Source organism: Pistacia vera, unplaced genomic scaffold (assembly GCF_008641045.1).
Source record: "Pistacia vera cultivar Batoury unplaced genomic scaffold, PisVer_v2 Contig111, whole genome shotgun sequence".
NCBI lineage: Eukaryota > Viridiplantae > Streptophyta > Magnoliopsida > Sapindales > Anacardiaceae > Pistacia > Pistacia vera.
This window is the reverse complement of record NW_022195149.1, coordinates 231,644-249,717: the sequence shown is the minus strand read 5'-3', so window position 1 is coordinate 249,717 and position 18,074 is coordinate 231,644. Positions and strand designations below refer to the sequence as shown.

The 18,074-nt window shown below is 36.8% G+C and overlaps 2 protein-coding genes across 3 annotated transcripts; both read left to right on the top strand.

Annotated features, from left to right (window-relative positions):
- Nucleotides 1-8,006: 8,006 nt before the first annotated feature.
- LOC116140761 (ankyrin-1-like) lies at nt 8,007-12,402 on the top strand. 2 transcript variants are annotated; one of them, XM_031426350.1, is made up of 4 exons: nt 8,007-8,472; nt 9,727-10,002; nt 10,209-10,346; nt 10,741-12,402. In XM_031426350.1, exons 1-4 carry the CDS (start codon nt 8,167-8,169, stop codon nt 12,277-12,279), a joined length of 2,259 nt encoding a protein of 752 aa, XP_031282210.1. In that variant the 5' UTR covers nt 8,007-8,166; the 3' UTR covers nt 12,280-12,402. The 2 variants fall into 2 exon arrangements, with proteins under 2 accessions (XP_031282210.1, XP_031282203.1); XM_031426343.1 differs by having other exon boundaries at nt 10,738-12,402.
- A 655-nt stretch (nt 12,403-13,057) lies between these two features.
- Nucleotides 13,058-17,453, top strand: LOC116140752 (ankyrin-1). Its single transcript, XM_031426332.1, has 4 exons — nt 13,058-13,523; nt 14,778-15,053; nt 15,260-15,397; nt 15,792-17,453. The coding sequence occupies exons 1-4, from the start codon at nt 13,218-13,220 to the stop codon at nt 17,328-17,330; spliced, it is 2,259 nt and encodes a 752-aa protein (XP_031282192.1). The 5' UTR covers nt 13,058-13,217; the 3' UTR covers nt 17,331-17,453.
- The last annotated feature ends 621 nt before the right edge of the window (nt 17,454-18,074 follow it).

The following is an 18,074-nucleotide window of genomic DNA, read 5'->3' as shown; positions in this document are numbered from 1 at the left end:
ACTTTGAGAGCCGCACTCTTGGAATGATTCTCCTCTCCAGACTAACATCAACAAGTTAGGACATCTAACAATGTCTGATGACTTCAATCCCATTTTTTTCACGAAGAAATCCATCAATACCCTAATCTTCTTCACCAGCAAAGCATTAATATCGGTTGTCTTTTAAATGCCAAAAGGAAATCACTTTCAGACCCACATAGCTCATCAGAGTCTCCTTTTTACTTTCCCATTTCGATTGCCAAATTCGTCATTGACCTAAAACCTATAATGAAGACATACTAGTTGGTTCAAAACCCATTTCCTTTAAGGCATTAACCACATTTTCAAACATATCAGCTCTCAAAAGAAGCGATTGTGCTTTAACATAATCAGTCTCACAATATGAGGTTCAGGCACACCATGTGCCCTTAGAGTGTTCAAATTCGGCCCCATATGCTTCTGAACATTGTTGCCAATGACAGGTGGATTGCTTCAAAGCACTGATAAGATTCTCATTGGTTTCGACAAAGCCTCTAAGGAAATCAAAGGTGGGTATTATATGGTTCTTTAAACTAGACTTCAAAATTCTTTTATCTGAACATAGAAACTTAGGCAAGAAAGGTCCTCTAATTCCCACCGATTCAAAATACTCCATCTTGGGTTTAAGATTTTGTCTGCGTCAGCCAACAGATAGATGGGTTCTTAGAAACTAAACTAGTGTGTGGGATGTAGCAAATCCATGAGACCTAACAATTGAAGAACTGAGTTTGGTTTCTGAGTGTTTTTTATGTCAACTAGCTTAGAAGCTTTGATAGCTTTTTCTAAAGACAACCCACATGCGTTTGAAAGGTAAGAGACTGTTAAAGACTGTTGGTCTCGGTGGGGTGCTGCAATTGAGTTTACAGATTGTAAGTCTGAAGATACCGGACATTAGAATAATTGATATTGAAGTCTATGGTTCTCTGTTGAACTAACGGTTGTTGAATATGAACGAAACATTGCTAATGTAAAGAATTAGGAATATGGATTTGGTAATAATAGAAACTCACCAGATAGGAGAAGCTAAAACGCAACCCCAAACTCCACCAATGTTCTCGCCACCACAGTTCGCGCAGGGAGTGATTTTGTATATAATAGTAAGCCGCTCGTTGCTACAGTTATTCTAGAGTCGGTTTTATTGCAAATTCAGCCGTTCAGATTGAGGACCTTTCTCCTGATCATATTTAAATTTAAAAGCTAGTTACTATTTTAGCATGAGGCAATCTTTCTAACCATAACTGTCTTAGGCATAGCCCTTATTTGTTATAATCAAATTTTGAAATATATTTACCGAACACACTTTGGGTGATTGCTTAAGAAATTGATTAGGAAAGTGAACGAAATAGAGACAACAACAGAAAAAAAATATATATAAAAACAAATTAAACAAGATAAAAAAAAATAATAGCGCTGATTTACCCTGGTTCACCCAATGTGGGCTACGTCCAACTGAGTCATATTATTGCAATATGTCTCACCTCTCCCTTTACAATGAATGAATTGCTCTCACACACATACAAGAGAAAAGTATGTTTATATACTAGCTTCAGGATTAAACCTAGTTTTACAAGGATTCTATTCCTAACCCAACCCAATAAGGAATTAGTAACTTAAAAAAATCCTAAGCGGTTAACAGGGAAATACTCAAACCGCCTACGGGCTTGGTGGCGCTCCCCCCGCGAGCCCCGCCCGCTCACCGGACAGCATGACCCCCGAGTGCGTCTCCGTTACCCATTAATACTGAAGTAGTCGACACATCCAACAGAAAAAACTACAATAAACCCAAACTCACCATTAATCTCTTTCCTCATGCAATCATCAAATTCTGGGCGACGCAATGGGCTAAACTGCTGTCAATGTAACCTGAATTTGAGCAATCAATTACTGAATTTGTAACAAGACGTTGAAAACAGAATTTTTATGAATTGGAGCCAAAATGTTTCAACAAGAACATTGAATGGAAGACCATGACTTTAAAAATGGTCTTTTATCTTTCACAATAAAAGTTTTGCACAATAGCATTCTCACTTTCCCTTCAAAGGAAAGAACATTTTTATACACGTTCTATAATTGAAATCTCTTGCTATATTGTACAGGCGGCAGAAGAAGAAAATACAAAGATATCACACTACAAAACAAAAATATAGCTTCCATCTCAATAAAGATGATCCTTGCTCGAACGTCTAGTTTAGTTATCTGAGGAATTTTCCAGATAGGAAATTACAAGATCAGCAGCATTGCACCCAAAGGATATATTTAATTTGCAAACGGACAATCCACCTCTATTGTTACCTATCAAGATGAAAATCAGATCACAAATAAGAAAACAGAACCCATGCTCACAGACATCTATGAACAGCTCAGTGACTATTCTTTATATGGGCCGTTACTCACATTAAGTGCATAATCATCTCATTGGGCTGTTGCTCAGTGTACCGCAACCATGTCTAAATACACTCCTTTTTTAAATTCTTGTTTTTGTTCTTCCCGCCACTTGCATCCTTATGTAAAACCTTAATTCAAAATTCTTCTTTTTTTAACAAATAAAATATTTATTTCAAAGAAAAAATTAATTGTGTTAGGAGAAAAATAAAGTTTCACTTATTTTTATACCATTTCTATAGTTTATCACTGTGTAATTTGATGAACAACAACAAAAAAAATTTTTAAATTTAACCGGGTATAGAATAATTAAAATGATGGATTTAAACAAATAAAAAAAGGCTTAAAGATTAATAATTTGGAAAAGTAATAGCAGAAGGACAAAGGAAGAAATTATTTGTTTGAAAATATAAATGGTGTACTTCAAAAATAGTAACTTTTTTAAAAGTTTTTGATGATTTGTACCTTGAACTTGGGTTAAGCAATGTGGTGTATTTAGCAACTACCATTTAAACTTGCAATGGACCACTTTTGATGGAAGTGGTCCCTTTCTGCTTTAATAGGAGGGAAGGAGAACCTAAAACTAAAAGCAGTTTGAATTTTACACATGTTAACAATAATATAGAAGCGTTCCATGTAAAATCAAGTGTAGCGTAATTTGAAACCCATTACCATTTATCTTAAAAGACCAATATTTTTTATGGATGTTTCAAAGAATATACCCATTTATATCTTTATACCTTTTGTTGTGCAGTAAATCTTGGAAGGATAAGGTCAATTCCTACTATGGTAAGGAGCATAATCAAAGCTGAATATCAAGTTGTTTTTCTATTTAAAAGATTTAGTGTTTATTTTCAATTTGAACTTGTAACCAGTGCTATATAAAGTATAAACCCAGCCCTAATACGTTTTAAGGGACAACAAAGTAAACACATAAAGGGACAATTAAGCTGAGAAAGAGAGAATTTGAGATAACTTTTTGTAACTAGGATTGCAAATAAAATCAATACATAACAGTGAACATAATTTTTGCATTATAAGCAACCAAACCACTTTCAAAAAAATTATTTTGTTCTTTATGTTTTGTGTTTAATTGTTGTTCATATATAATCGTTTTGTCCCGACACTAATTCATTAGGATTACATAAGCATCCGACGTGATTCTAATGTTGTCGATCACGTATCTCTTGTTATTACAATTTCTTGCATCAATACCTTTAAATCGAAATTAACCAAAAATTGGGTTGCTAAGCAAATACAAAAGAGTAAAATGAGTAGTGAATCATAACCAAGGTTTGGGTTTAGCCATACGTCAACTAAAGCCTACCTTTGAAGCCTTGCCAAGAAACTTGGATAGATGATTAGGAGAAAAGTGCTTCCAGTTTTAGCTTTATGAGACAATGCTATAATACTTTATATAATTGTTTGATTGGTTTTAAATTAAAACTATGTACTTTAATTAAATAAAGTTATTAACTTTTTACTAAATCAATTAATTAAGCTTTCCATTTTTTCTCTTTTCTTCAAGTGGAGAAAGAAACCATATCTTCTAAGGTTGGTTACCGTCTTTAAAAGGAGAAGCGATGTTCTCCATTAAAATTACACTAAATTGAATCATATTTGCTTAAGTTTGGGAACTTTGAAACTGAAGCAACTTCATAATTGAAGAGAGGTTAGTTGAAGTTTTGGAGACCAATCTCTCTTGCCCCTTCAACAAGTCACCCATCTTACCCAATCTTGGACCGCCACTTCAGAACCCATATGCTAAAATAGACCGCGACCACTTCATTTTTTTTTTTTATTGTGGGTTTGTTGAAAAATCTAACCAATTTTCTTCAAATTTTGAATTAAACACAATCATTCCATAGAGTTCGCAAAAAGTTCCAGACGGTGACTCGTGTCGCTCGACTAATGGAACTCCTTAATTTATTTATAAATATTTCAGTAACCTAGCCGCCCTAGGCTTTCAAATTCTAGTGCTATTTTTGTACTGCGGAAGTACAAATTTGAAATAATATTTTAAACCTTTATTTCATTTAACAAAAAATACTAAAAAATATCACGAAAAATAAAATAAAAGATGTATCTAAAATACCCCAACTGTACTAAAGGGAAGATTTCAAATTTAAATTGAAAAAAATTAGTGCTGCGGCCACTTAGCTTGAGCCTGATTTAGCAACCGTGTATGATAATGAATCGGTTGGTTATTTTTGGGTGGTTGAGAAAATCAAGAATGTATTATCAGGATTCTCCACTGTCTTAATCGTGGAAGACAATTGCAATGAGGACGGTGGACCAAGAACACACTGCCTGTTGGGGTCCAAAATTTGGTGGGTCTCTTTTCAGATTTTTATGAACTTATATTTTACCATCTAAAGTTTGATTAAGTGAATAAGAAGATTTGTAATCCAAGTAATGTTTTCAACGCAGAGTGGGCACTCTGATAATTTAATCATAACTATATTAATCCAGATGTCGCTAATAGTTGTCTTAGTGCAAATTCAAAATATTATGATTGCTTTTATGGTTTTAAAGTTGACTCCATGGGATAATAATAAATAATATCTCGTAATAGAAATATAATAAGAAAAATATTAAGGGGTTGGCGTAACGGTTAAAAAAGTTTATTTTATTTCTTGAGTTTTTAGGTTCAAATTTTGATGCTACTTACTATAATAACATTACGATTTACCTGATCATTTGGGTTTGTAGTCTATAGGGTGTTTACTGGATTATAAAGATTAATTGAAGTGTATATAAATTGATTTGGATACTCTGATTAAAAAAATAATAATAATAAAATAATGAGAAAGCATAAGTGTTCTGTAGGGGGCATCAGTCGGTATTTGAAAAAAACAAAAGAGAGTTAATTAACCATTATAATAAGAAATTTATCTATTCAAATAATTAAAAAGTGGTGGTTTATACGAAATTTTTATCGACTGCACCAACCTATAACAACCATAATGATGAACCTCACGTAATATATAAAACTTTGTTTAAATAAGAACTAATTTAATAATATACTTAAATATAAATAAATCCCCTGATTAATATGGAAATCATATCAGGTGATTTAACAATGTGTTAAATTAACATGTAATTATAATGTTATATTACACATTAATTTTCAAAGAATACTATCGAGTTAATCTCAGACGTGGAGAGAGCAGTCCCATGATGAATAAGTGCGGGAAAACATAACACGTGGGTGGGCATAGTGTATATAAATGAAAGGGCAAAAACAGTCCGTACCTTCGGAGAAACTGATGTGAGTAGCGAGTGTTGAGTCAAAAGACACTCACATGCGTAGCACGAAACCAAAGAATAAAATAATACAAAATAAATAAATAAAATTAAACAAACAGAAGCCTCCACCTCACGTGCAAGGCCATGCCCCTTTCCTTCCGTATATTATTATTATATTCTATATCTACAGTCGACAGGCCCTGCATGATAGCCATGCCATGCGGCTGTGCCCGCAATACAACAAATACTTCACGTTTTACCAAATATATTTAAATTTCTTCGCAATTTAATTTAAGATTATGGAGCTACAGCCCATAATAAAATAACTCCTTTAATTTTATATGATAATTATTAACAAAATCCATTGAGAAACAGAGATGAAGACGAGGGGATCAGGTTCAAATTCCTAGAATTCTTTTGGTATTCTATTATATTGACAGTGGGGGTCATTATTTATAAATAATTAAAACAAAACAACACACTGTGTTGTTGCTGCTTTGACTTTAGTTAGTTTATACAAAATTCTCCGATTCTCTATAAAATTTTGGGTGGGCTGTCAAAATTCTAAAATGACAGCATTCACATATGAGTTTGGTAATTTAACGATGAACTGCCACGTGGTGTATGATTTGACACGAACAAATCGTTCTCTGCGCAGTTAAGTGAGGATCCCAACTCCGAACTATACCACTGTCTTCATCTCCATAGAAGAGGAACAGTAAAAGAAATCTGTTACATCCAGCTGTTCCCTCATATCAGTATCCGGATGGGCCACAATTCCAAGTGGGTCATGGATCCGATACGCCCCAAGATTTTCTTTGCAGCAATCAAGTATAAATTCTTTTACCAGTTTTTACTATCATAGTGTTTATGAATTCTGTTTAAAACTTTTACTCAATGACTAATTTTTTGACTATCATATTCCAAAATTTAATTTAATTTGGTCAAATATTTAAACTGACGTGATCGATATATCAAAATTGTATATGTCATGATCTGTGTTAGGATGAGAGTGGTTAAATATTGGTAGATGAAAAGAAAATGTAAGTTGGTTAAAATTGAAATCACCAACCAAAATCTCATCACTATCTTTGGTGATATTTCTTCTCTCTCACCATCTTCTTTTAATGTTTTACTATTTGTATGTAGCTTAACTAATCTTCAAAGTCTTAGAATAATAGACTGAGTAAAAGTCTACTTTTATTAATGTCTGAAATACTCGAATTCAAAAGTTTATATAACCTCCTTTTAATATTTTAGCATTTTTGATTTATCTGTTTCTCTCCCTTTCTGCCTGCTCCATCCAATACTTCTCTCTTTTCCTTTAATAACTTAAGTGAAAGCATGAAATTGAACCTTTTATATCATCAATAAAACTATGCTTACTCACAATCTTACTAACCATCTTACAATCCTGGAAAATATAATAATATAGTATGGGTATTATACGTATGATACTTGTACTATACTATTATATTTTCCAGGATTGTAAGATGGTTAATAAGATTGTGAATAAGCATAGCATTACACTTATATTCAGGCTAAAAGTTAAGTATGGATTATGGATAAATATGATTTGATAAATTACTTGGCCAGTAGCCACTACCGGATCATAATGTGATAGGCCCTAGCTAGCCACATGATAAAAGGCTATATAGAATACGGAATGGTCGACAAAATCAGAAACTGGCAGACGAAACAGAATTATAGATTATGATTTTATGCATTGGACTGACCAACCCAAGACCAAGACCCAGAAAGACTCCAGAGCTTGAGTTGAAAATCAAAGTGTAAGTAAATACCAGTAAAAACCACATTGACTGAGGAGGTTGCTTCTCCAGCACTCGTATTCACCACAGAGTATTATAGAGTACCCCTTTTTTTTTTTATCTTTTCATCAGTTTGAAAAAGGCAAAAGAGTTACTGAACAGATCTTATCTTTGACCTTGTCAACAAACCGGATAATGAACCACCCAGCAACATCAAAAGACGATTTTCAGTGTGATTCGTGAATCGTCTTCCATAAGCTTTAACCATAACAACTGGTCTTCTTATACAGTAATTTTATTATTCAGTTTAATTGGTTGTTTGATGATGATGTTGTCCAAAATCATATAGCCATCAATTGACGGCCCTGATTTATATGCAAAATCCTTCCCCAGCTGAGCCTTATTGCGGCTCGTCAACATATCCTTTCATTTCAAATCTGGTCCCACGTCTTTAAATAACACACTATTGACTGCAGCAAGCAACAATTAATAATTAATTCAATCCAACAGCTTATTGTTTTTAACTGAGGCTAATACTAACCCCATAAATACAAGCCTTCCCTCTCCCTTTCCTGGCGCTCTCTTCTTTCAAGTTTCTCTTCTCTCTCGAGCTTCGTGTCTCCAGACACAAACTCAAAACTTAAAATCAAAATCAAATCCAGCTCAACTTAGAATACTCACCTGAAGTAGCACCCCTTCCGTACACCACCAGCACTGAAGCCTCGCGGCACTTTTCACGGACGACACAATGCCGGTGTTTTCTGTCTCCGTTAAGCAGGTGGTGCCGGTGGACTACGAGGCCGAGGTTTCTCAGAGACTTCTGGAAGCCACGCTTTCCGGCGATCTGAAATCGGCAACGGAGTGCATCGCCGATCCTTTCGTCGATGTCAACTTTGTCGGCGCCGTTTGCTTGAAGACGAGGAAGACGGAGTTGGTGCTTCGCGAGGAATCGGCGAGCGAAGTTTGCGTTGAGTTCGAGGAGTTTAAAACTGACGTTACGGCTCTGTTCTTAGCTGCTCATAGTGGAAATGTCACTCTTGTGAAGAAACTACTGGTATATGATCAGATCATGGGCTAACGAATTCAAATTTATTCTACTGTTTTATTTGCATTGTCGTTTCGGACTTTTTCCACCGTTTTTGTGATATATTTTTTATCAAAAAAAATTTTATGAACGTTTTGAAAGTGAGTCTAAGTTTTGCTTATCAAAACATGTAGATCACTGCCAAAGCAAACTGAGATTTGAACAGTCGTTTCAAGTGAATTTTAAATATTTTCGTGCTTCTATGATTATTTGGATTTTGTTAAGTGTCCTCTGTTCATATTTCATTGAATTTTTATTTTTATTTGTACATTTTAGTACTTTATCAAATTTGCATTCGAACACTGTTGATCGGATCACTGGTGTAGAGGACTTAAAGCCGAGACTCCAAGCTCTAGTTATCCACATTGTTGATTTAAGTGAAATCAAAACTTTTAAACTGCATATTTTTCTTCTCTTATGAAATTTATTACGAGACAATAGATTAGTTTTTTTTTTCCTCCTCTAGTTTTATTGTTGAGATTTGCTGATCTCATGATTCTTTTGCACTTTTCGATCTTTGGCTTTCTAGATTGAAGAAGCTAAGGTTTCATGTTATGTTCCGTTCTGCGGGAATTAACTTAGAAAATAAAGCTCATTACCCCTTTTGTATCTTCAAAGATTCACTGTCTTCTTAACTTTAATGCTTTTTCCTGTTCCGGTCCCATATCTGATTTGCATTCATTGAACAATTTTATTTTAGTATTATTTTAGTTCCGTTTTGAAAGACTAGATACATAGTAGATAGGAATCCCTTCCATAATCTTTGAGAGTAATATCTGTAATTAGGCGATGGAATTAAAGCATTAGATATTTTGTATATTTAATGGAGAATATTTTATGCAAAAGGTCCATGCTGAGTTGTCTGATAATTAGTCAAACCCTGAAGTACATAACAGTACACATACATGAATGATGATGCATCGCCCTCATCGTTCTAATTAATGAACCTTCACTTACTTTTTCATGAAAGTTCCATGCTTCTTTGTCCATTACACCAATTTTTGTCCGTGTGTGGCCATGAATATCAGTTCTCAGTGAAGAAACCAAGATGCTTACTACAGTTGTAATTTTGTTTTGTATAGTTAACCTTATTAAGATTTTGAGCAAATACAAAAGAGAATTTTTTTTTTTTTTTTTTTTTTTTTAAAGAAAAGCATAAATGATATCTTGTGGAGTCTTTTCACCATCTTTGCAATGTACTGAAGATTGGAACTGAAATGACAGAGCGTTGGAGCTGATGTGAACCAGAAACTCTTCAGGGGCTTTGCGACAACGGTAGCAGTGAGGGAGGGCCATCTTAAGATTCTGGAGATCTTGCTTAAAGCCGGGGCTTCTCAGCCAGCTTGTGAAGAGGCTTTGATAGAAGCAAGCTGTCATGGTCGAGCAAAGCTTGCAGAGCTGCTCATGGGTTCTGATTTGATTCGGCCCCATGTTGCTGTGCATGCTCTCGTCATGGCATGCTGCAGGGGATTTGTGGATGTGGTGGACACTATCATGAAGGTAAATCGTCATACTTGATAATAATGTGGGTTGTCTAGTAGCAATTTTCAGAAGAGTTAGACCCTAGCAGTAAAACAAAAATTAGAGCAATCATTGTTCTGCTGTTATGTATTTCTTATTATGTTTTCTAGGGAATTTAGTAATCTCCTAAATCAGTTATTATATGACTACATGTTTGTTAATGACATAGTTGTTCCTAATGGCAGTGTCGAGTTGATGTGAGTGCAACTGATCGATTTCTACTACAGTCATTCAAGCCTTCTCTTCACACTAATGTAGATTGTACTCCACTTGTTGCTGCTGTTGTTAGTAGGCAGGTCTCTGTTGTCCGTTTATTGCTACAGGTGAGCTTCCCCCCTCCATTTTCAGTATCGAATTCTAAATAAAATGGATCACTATAAAGTCCAAGTTTGTAGGAGCCCATTTCTGGGAACTCTATTTGTCATTCCTTTAATGGCCAATGGATGGGTCTCCTGTATGAAATGTGATTATGTAACAACTGTACAGCTGGATCTGTACCTTCGGATGCTGATTTGTTCTGAACAATAGTTCTCATGCTCCTTGCATACATGATTTATTGATCTGTTCGACTAACTAAATATTGGATATAAAAACTTTTTATCGTATATGCTGATAATCTTTTTTTTTTTTTTTTTTTTTTTAATTTATATATCCTTTCTATTAATTTTGTTTCCCTCATACGACTGATAACCCTCTTTTGATTCCAAAATGAAGCAGGCTGGTGCAGACATAGATGTTAGAGTAAGACTTGGAGCATGGTCATGGGACACTACTATAGGTGAAGAATTTCGAGTTGGTGCTGGACTAGCTGAACCCTATGCGATCACCTGGTGTGCAGTGGAGTATTTTGAAGTTAGTGGTTCTATCTTACGCATGCTCCTGCAATACGTTTCCCCTGACAGTCCTCACTATGGAAGAACCCTCCTTCACCATGCAATCCTTTGTGGCAATTCAGGAGCAGTCAATGTCCTTCTGGGCTGTGGTGCCAATGTAGAATGCCCTATAATAACAACCCAGAAAACTGAGTTCCGTCCTATACACATTGCTGCACGTCTTGGCTTGTCCACCATTCTTCAATCCCTGATTGATTTTGGTTGTGATGTGAACTCCAAGACAGAATCTGGTGACACAGCTCTGATGATATGTGTGAAATATAAGCAAGAAGATTGTCTCAAGGTTTTGGCCCAGGCTGGTGCTGATTTTGGGTTAGTCAATGTTGCTGGTGAGTCCACAAGTTCAATTGCTGGTTCAAACTGGTGGTCCCTTGGTTTTCAACAAGCAGTAGTAGATGTAATTAAAGCTGGAAAAATTCCAAAATCAAGCAATATATCTGTCTTTTCTCCCCTGATGTTTGTAGCCCAGTCTGGTGATATTGAGGCCTTGAAAGCTCTAATTCGATGGGGAGAGGTTAATCTTGATTATCAGGATGATAATGGCTTCTCTGCTGTCATGGTCGCTGCTTTGAAGGGTCATGTTGAAGTATTTCGTCTATTGGTATTTGCTGGGGCTGATGTTAAGCTGCTCAACAAATCTGGCAAAACTGCAATTATGCTTTCTGAGTTGAACCAGAACCGTGACCTCTTTGAGAAGGTGATGCTTGAATTTGCACTTGAAAAGGGAAACCGTTTTGCTGGAGGGTTCTATGCTTTACATTGTGCAGCACGTCGTGGGGACTTGGATGCAGTCAAGTTGTTAACAAGTAGGGGTTATGATGTTAATGTCCCTGATGGCAGTGGTTATACTCCACTCATGTTAGCAGCAAGAGAAGGCCATGGATCCATGTGTGAACTGTTGATCAGAAGAGGAGCCATTTGCGATATCAAGAATGCTAAAGGTGAAACAGCACTCTCGCTTGCAAGAAAGATTTCCGAATCGAAAAATGATGCAGAACGTGTGATTCTAGATGAGCTGGCTCGCAAGCTGGTGTTAAGTGGTGCCCAAGTACAAAAACACACCAAGGGAGGCAAAAGCACTCCACATGGTAAAGATCTAAGAATGTTGGGGTCAGAAGGTGTGCTGCGGTGGGGAAATTCAAGGCGTAAAAATGTAATATGCCGAATGGCAGAATTGGGGCCAAGCCCCGCATTTAGGAGGAATAGGCAGCGGAAAGGTGATGCTGATGAACCTGGAGTGTTTCGGGTAGTGACTACCAAGAACAAGGAGGTGCATTTTGTGTGCGAGGGCGGGTTGGAAGTGGCTGAGCTGTGGGTGAGGGGAATAATGCTTGTGACAAGGGGTGCCATTTGTGGTAAATAGATGTGACATGAGTAGTAGCATATCTGCGTTAACGATGTATAGGAATAGGAGTACTTCGCCTTGAAGTACTTGGAATGGCTGGTTTTTCATATAAAAGTTTTGATCCCTGTAGTTGTAAATGTCTCTCTTTCTGTTTCTCTTGTTTAAAAAAGGTAGGTTGGACATCGTTTGATCACCTTAGTAGGGCTGTAAAACAATGCTGCAACATTTCTACGATAGCCGCGATTATCAAGATCTTTATTTTAAGAAATAAACTAAAAACTGATTGAGCTCCTCATAATCCGACGATAAACAATTTCCAGATGGATATAAGCCCCAAAATAGTTATTTTGAATGTTAGAAGGCTAAACCGTTTTCTTTATTAGCAACCTCAAATCTTCCATGAGGTCTCGATCCACCAATCAGTTTTATATGACTACATGTTTGTTCGTGAATCGTCTTCCATAAGCTTTAACCATAACAACTGGTCTTCTTATACAGTAATTTTATTATTCAGTTTAATTGGTTGTTTGATGATGATGTTGTCCAAAATCATATAGCCATCAATTGACGGCCCTGATTTATATGCAAAATCCTTCCCCAGCTGAGCCTTATTGCGGCTCGTCAACATATCCTTTCATTTTAAATCTGGTCCCACGTCTTTAAATAACACACTATTGACTGCAGCAAGCAACAATTAATAATTAATTCAATCCAACAGCTTATTGTTTTTAACTGAGGCTAATACTAACCCCATAAATACAAGCCTTCCCTCTCCCTTTCCTGGCGCTCTCTTCTTTCAAGTTTCTCTTCTCTCTCGAGCTTCGTGTCTCCAGACACAAACTCAAAACTTAAAATCAAAATCAAATCCAGCTCAACTTAGAATACTCACCTGAAGTAGCACCCCTTCCGTACACCACCAGCACTGAAGCCTCGCGGCACTTTTCACGGACGACACAATGCCGGTGTTTTCTGTCTCCGTTAAGCAGGTGGTGCCGGTGGACTACGAGGCCGAGGTTTCTCAGAGACTTCTGGAAGCCACGCTTTCCGGCGATCTGAAATCGGCAACGGAGTGCATCGCCGATCCTTTCGTCGATGTCAACTTTGTCGGCGCCGTTTGCTTGAAGACGAGGAAGACGGAGTTGGTGCTTCGCGAGGAATCGGCGAGCGAAGTTTGCGTTGAGTTCGAGGAGTTTAAAACTGACGTTACGGCTCTGTTCTTAGCTGCTCATAGTGGAAATGTCACTCTTGTGAAGAAACTACTGGTATATGATCAGATCATGGGCTAACGAATTCAAATTTATTCTACTGTTTTATTTGCATTGTCGTTTCGGACTTTTTCCACCGTTTTTGTGATATATTTTTTATCAAAAAAAATTTTATGAACGTTTTGAAAGTGAGTCTAAGTTTTGCTTATCAAAACATGTAGATCACTGCCAAAGCAAACTGAGATTTGAACAGTCGTTTCAAGTGAATTTTAAATATTTTCGTGCTTCTATGATTATTTGGATTTTGTTAAGTGTCCTCTGTTCATATTTCATTGAATTTTTATTTTTATTTGTACATTTTAGTACTTTATCAAATTTGCATTCGAACACTGTTGATCGGATCACTGGTGTAGAGGACTTAAAGCCGAGACTCCAAGCTCTAGTTATCCACATTGTTGATTTAAGTGAAATCAAAACTTTTAAACTGCATATTTTTCTTCTCTTATGAAATTTATTACGAGACAATAGATTAGTTTTTTTTTTCCTCCTCTAGTTTTATTGTTGAGATTTGCTGATCTCATGATTCTTTTGCACTTTTCGATCTTTGGCTTTCTAGATTGAAGAAGCTAAGGTTTCATGTTATGTTCCGTTCTGCGGGAATTAACTTAGAAAATAAAGCTCATTACCCCTTTTGTATCTTCAAAGATTCACTGTCTTCTTAACTTTAATGCTTTTTCCTGTTCCGGTCCCATATCTGATTTGCATTCATTGAACAATTTTATTTTAGTATTATTTTAGTTCCGTTTTGAAAGACTAGATACATAGTAGATAGGAATCCCTTCCATAATCTTTGAGAGTAATATCTGTAATTAGGCGATGGAATTAAAGCATTAGATATTTTGTATATTTAATGGAGAATATTTTATGCAAAAGGCCCATGCTGAGTTGTCTGATAATTAGTCAAACCCTGAAGTACATAACAGTACACATACATGAATGATGATGCATCGCCCTCATCGTTCTAATTAATGAACCTTCACTTACTTTTTCATGAAAGTTCCATGCTTCTTTGTCCATTACACCAATTTTTGTCCGTGTGTGGCCATGAATATCAGTTCTCAGTGAAGAAACCAAGATGCTTACTACAGTTGTAATTTTGTTTTGTATAGTTAACCTTATTAAGATTTTGAGCAAATACAAAAGAGAATTTTTTTTTTTTTTTTTTTTTTTTTAAAGAAAAGCATAAATGATATCTTGTGGAGTCTTTTCACCATCTTTGCAATGTACTGAAGATTGGAACTGAAATGACAGAGCGTTGGAGCTGATGTGAACCAGAAACTCTTCAGGGGCTTTGCGACAACGGTAGCAGTGAGGGAGGGCCATCTTAAGATTCTGGAGATCTTGCTTAAAGCCGGGGCTTCTCAGCCAGCTTGTGAAGAGGCTTTGATAGAAGCAAGCTGTCATGGTCGAGCAAAGCTTGCAGAGCTGCTCATGGGTTCTGATTTGATTCGGCCCCATGTTGCTGTGCATGCTCTCGTCATGGCATGCTGCAGGGGATTTGTGGATGTGGTGGACACTATCATGAAGGTAAATCGTCATACTTGATAATAATGTGGGTTGTCTAGTAGCAATTTTCAGAAGAGTTAGACCCTAGCAGTAAAACAAAAATTAGAGCAATCATTGTTCTGCTGTTATGTATTTCTTATTATGTTTTCTAGGGAATTTAGTAATCTCCTAAATCAGTTATTATATGACTACATGTTTGTTAATGACATAGTTGTTCCTAATGGCAGTGTCGAGTTGATGTGAGTGCAACTGATCGATTTCTACTACAGTCATTCAAGCCTTCTCTTCACACTAATGTAGATTGTACTCCACTTGTTGCTGCTGTTGTTAGTAGGCAGGTCTCTGTTGTCCGTTTATTGCTACAGGTGAGCTTCCCCCCTCCATTTTCAGTATCGAATTCTAAATAAAATGGATCACTATAAAGTCCAAGTTTGTAGGAGCCCATTTCTGGGAACTCTATTTGTCATTCCTTTAATGGCCAATGGATGGGTCTCCTGTATGAAATGTGATTATGTAACAACTGTACAGCTGGATCTGTACCTTCGGATGCTGATTTGTTCTGAACAATAGTTCTCATGCTCCTTGCATACATGATTGGTTGATCTGTTCGACTAACTAAATATTGGATATAAAAACTTTTTATCGTATATGCTGATAATCTTTTTTTTTTTTTTTTTTTTTTTAATTTATATATCCTTTCTATTAATTTTGTTTTCCTCATATGACTGATAAACCTCTTTTGATTCCAAAATGAAGCAGGCTGGTGCAGACACAGATATTAGAGTAAGACTTGGAGCATGGTCATGGGACACTACTATAGGTGAAGAATTTCGAGTTGGTGCTGGACTAGCTGAACCCTATGCGATCACCTGGTGTGCAGTGGAGTATTTTGAAGTTAGTGGTTCTATCTTACGCATGCTCCTGCAATACGTTTCCCCTGACAGTCCTCACTATGGAAGAACCCTCCTTCACCATGCAATCCTTTGTGGCAATTCAGGAGCAGTCAATGTCCTTCTGGGCTGTGGTGCCAATGTAGAATGCCCTATAATAACAACCCAGAAAACTGAGTTCCGTCCTATACACATTGCTGCACGTCTTGGCTTGTCCACCATTCTTCAATCCCTGATTGATTTTGGTTGTGATGTGAACTCCAAGACAGAATCTGGTGACACAGCTCTGATGATATGTGTGAAATATAAGCAAGAAGATTGTCTCAAGGTTTTGGCCCAGGCTGGTGCTGATTTTGGGTTAGTCAATGTTGCTGGTGAGTCCACAAGTTCAATTGCTGGTTCAAACTGGTGGTCCCTTGGTTTTCAACAAGCAGTAGTAGATGTAATTAAAGCTGGAAAAATTCCAAAATCAAGCAATATATCTGTCTTTTCTCCCCTGATGTTTGTAGCCCAGTCTGGTGATATTGAGGCCTTGAAAGCTCTAATTCGATGGGGAGAGGTTAATCTTGATTATCAGGATGATAATGGCTTCTCTGCTGTCATGGTCGCTGCTTTGAAGGGTCATGTTGAAGTATTTCGTCTATTGGTATTTGCTGGGGCTGATGTTAAGCTGCTCAACAAATCTGGCAAAACTGCAATTATGCTTTCTGAGTTGAACCAGAACCGTGACCTCTTTGAGAAGGTGATGCTTGAATTTGCACTTGAAAAGGGAAACCGTTTTGCTGGAGGGTTCTATGCTTTACATTGTGCAGCACGTCGTGGGGACTTGGATGCAGTCAAGTTGTTAACAAGTAGGGGTTATGATGTTAATGTCCCTGATGGCAGTGGTTATACTCCACTCATGTTAGCAGCAAGAGAAGGCCATGGATCCATGTGTGAACTGTTGATCAGAAGAGGAGCCATTTGCGATATCAAGAATGCTAAAGGTGAAACAGCACTCTCGCTTGCAAGAAAGATTTCCGAATCGAAAAATGATGCAGAACGTGTGATTCTAGATGAGCTGGCTCGCAAGCTGGTGTTAAGTGGTGCCCAAGTACAAAAACACACCAAGGGAGGCAAAAGCACTCCACATGGTAAAGATCTAAGAATGTTGGGGTCAGAAGGTGTGCTGCGGTGGGGAAATTCAAGGCGTAAAAATGTAATATGCCGAATGGCAGAATTGGGGCCAAGCCCCGCATTTAGGAGGAATAGGCAGCGGAAAGGTGATGCTGATGAACCTGGAGTGTTTCGGGTAGTGACTACCAAGAACAAGGAGGTGCATTTTGTGTGCGAGGGCGGGTTGGAAGTGGCTGAGCTGTGGGTGAGGGGAATAATGCTTGTGACAAGGGGTGCCATTTGTGGTAAATAGATGTGACATGAGTAGTAGCATATCTGCGTTAACGATGTATAGGAATAGGAGTACTTCGCCTTGAAGTACTTGGAATGGCTGGTTTTTCATATAAAAGTTTTGATCCCTGTAGTTGTAAATGTCTCTCTTTCTGTTTCTCTTGTTTAAAAAAGGTAGGTTGGACATCGTTCGATCACCTTTGTAGGGCTGTAAAACAATGCTGCAACATTTCTACGATAGCCGCGATTATCAAGATCTTTATTTGAAGAACTAAACTAAAACTGATTGAGCTCCTCATAATCCGACGATAAACAATTTCCAGATGGATATAAGCCCAAAAATAGTTATTTTGAATGTTAGAAGGCTAAACCGTTTTCTTTATTAGCACCTCAAATCTTCCATGAGGTCTCGATCCACCAGTAATACTACACTTACAAACTTTTTTCATTAACTTTCTCTCATAAAAGCGAAATGTCAGATTATAATTAATCAGATCGAAATGAGTCTCGCCTAACCAAATATGAGTTAATCAATTACGAACTGTCACGTCAATGTTAATGAGAAAAGTTTATAAAAAATGTTTGTCAACCTATCTTTATTCTTGAAGAAATATATCACCAATTATGGTGTATGGAACACGAATAGAGCAAAATTTAAGATTTTAATCATTAATTATTAAAAAATAAAGATGGAAAAAGAAATTAATCTTATTCATTATGGATATTAATAATTTAGGGGTGAGCGATTTTGGGTACCCTGCATTTC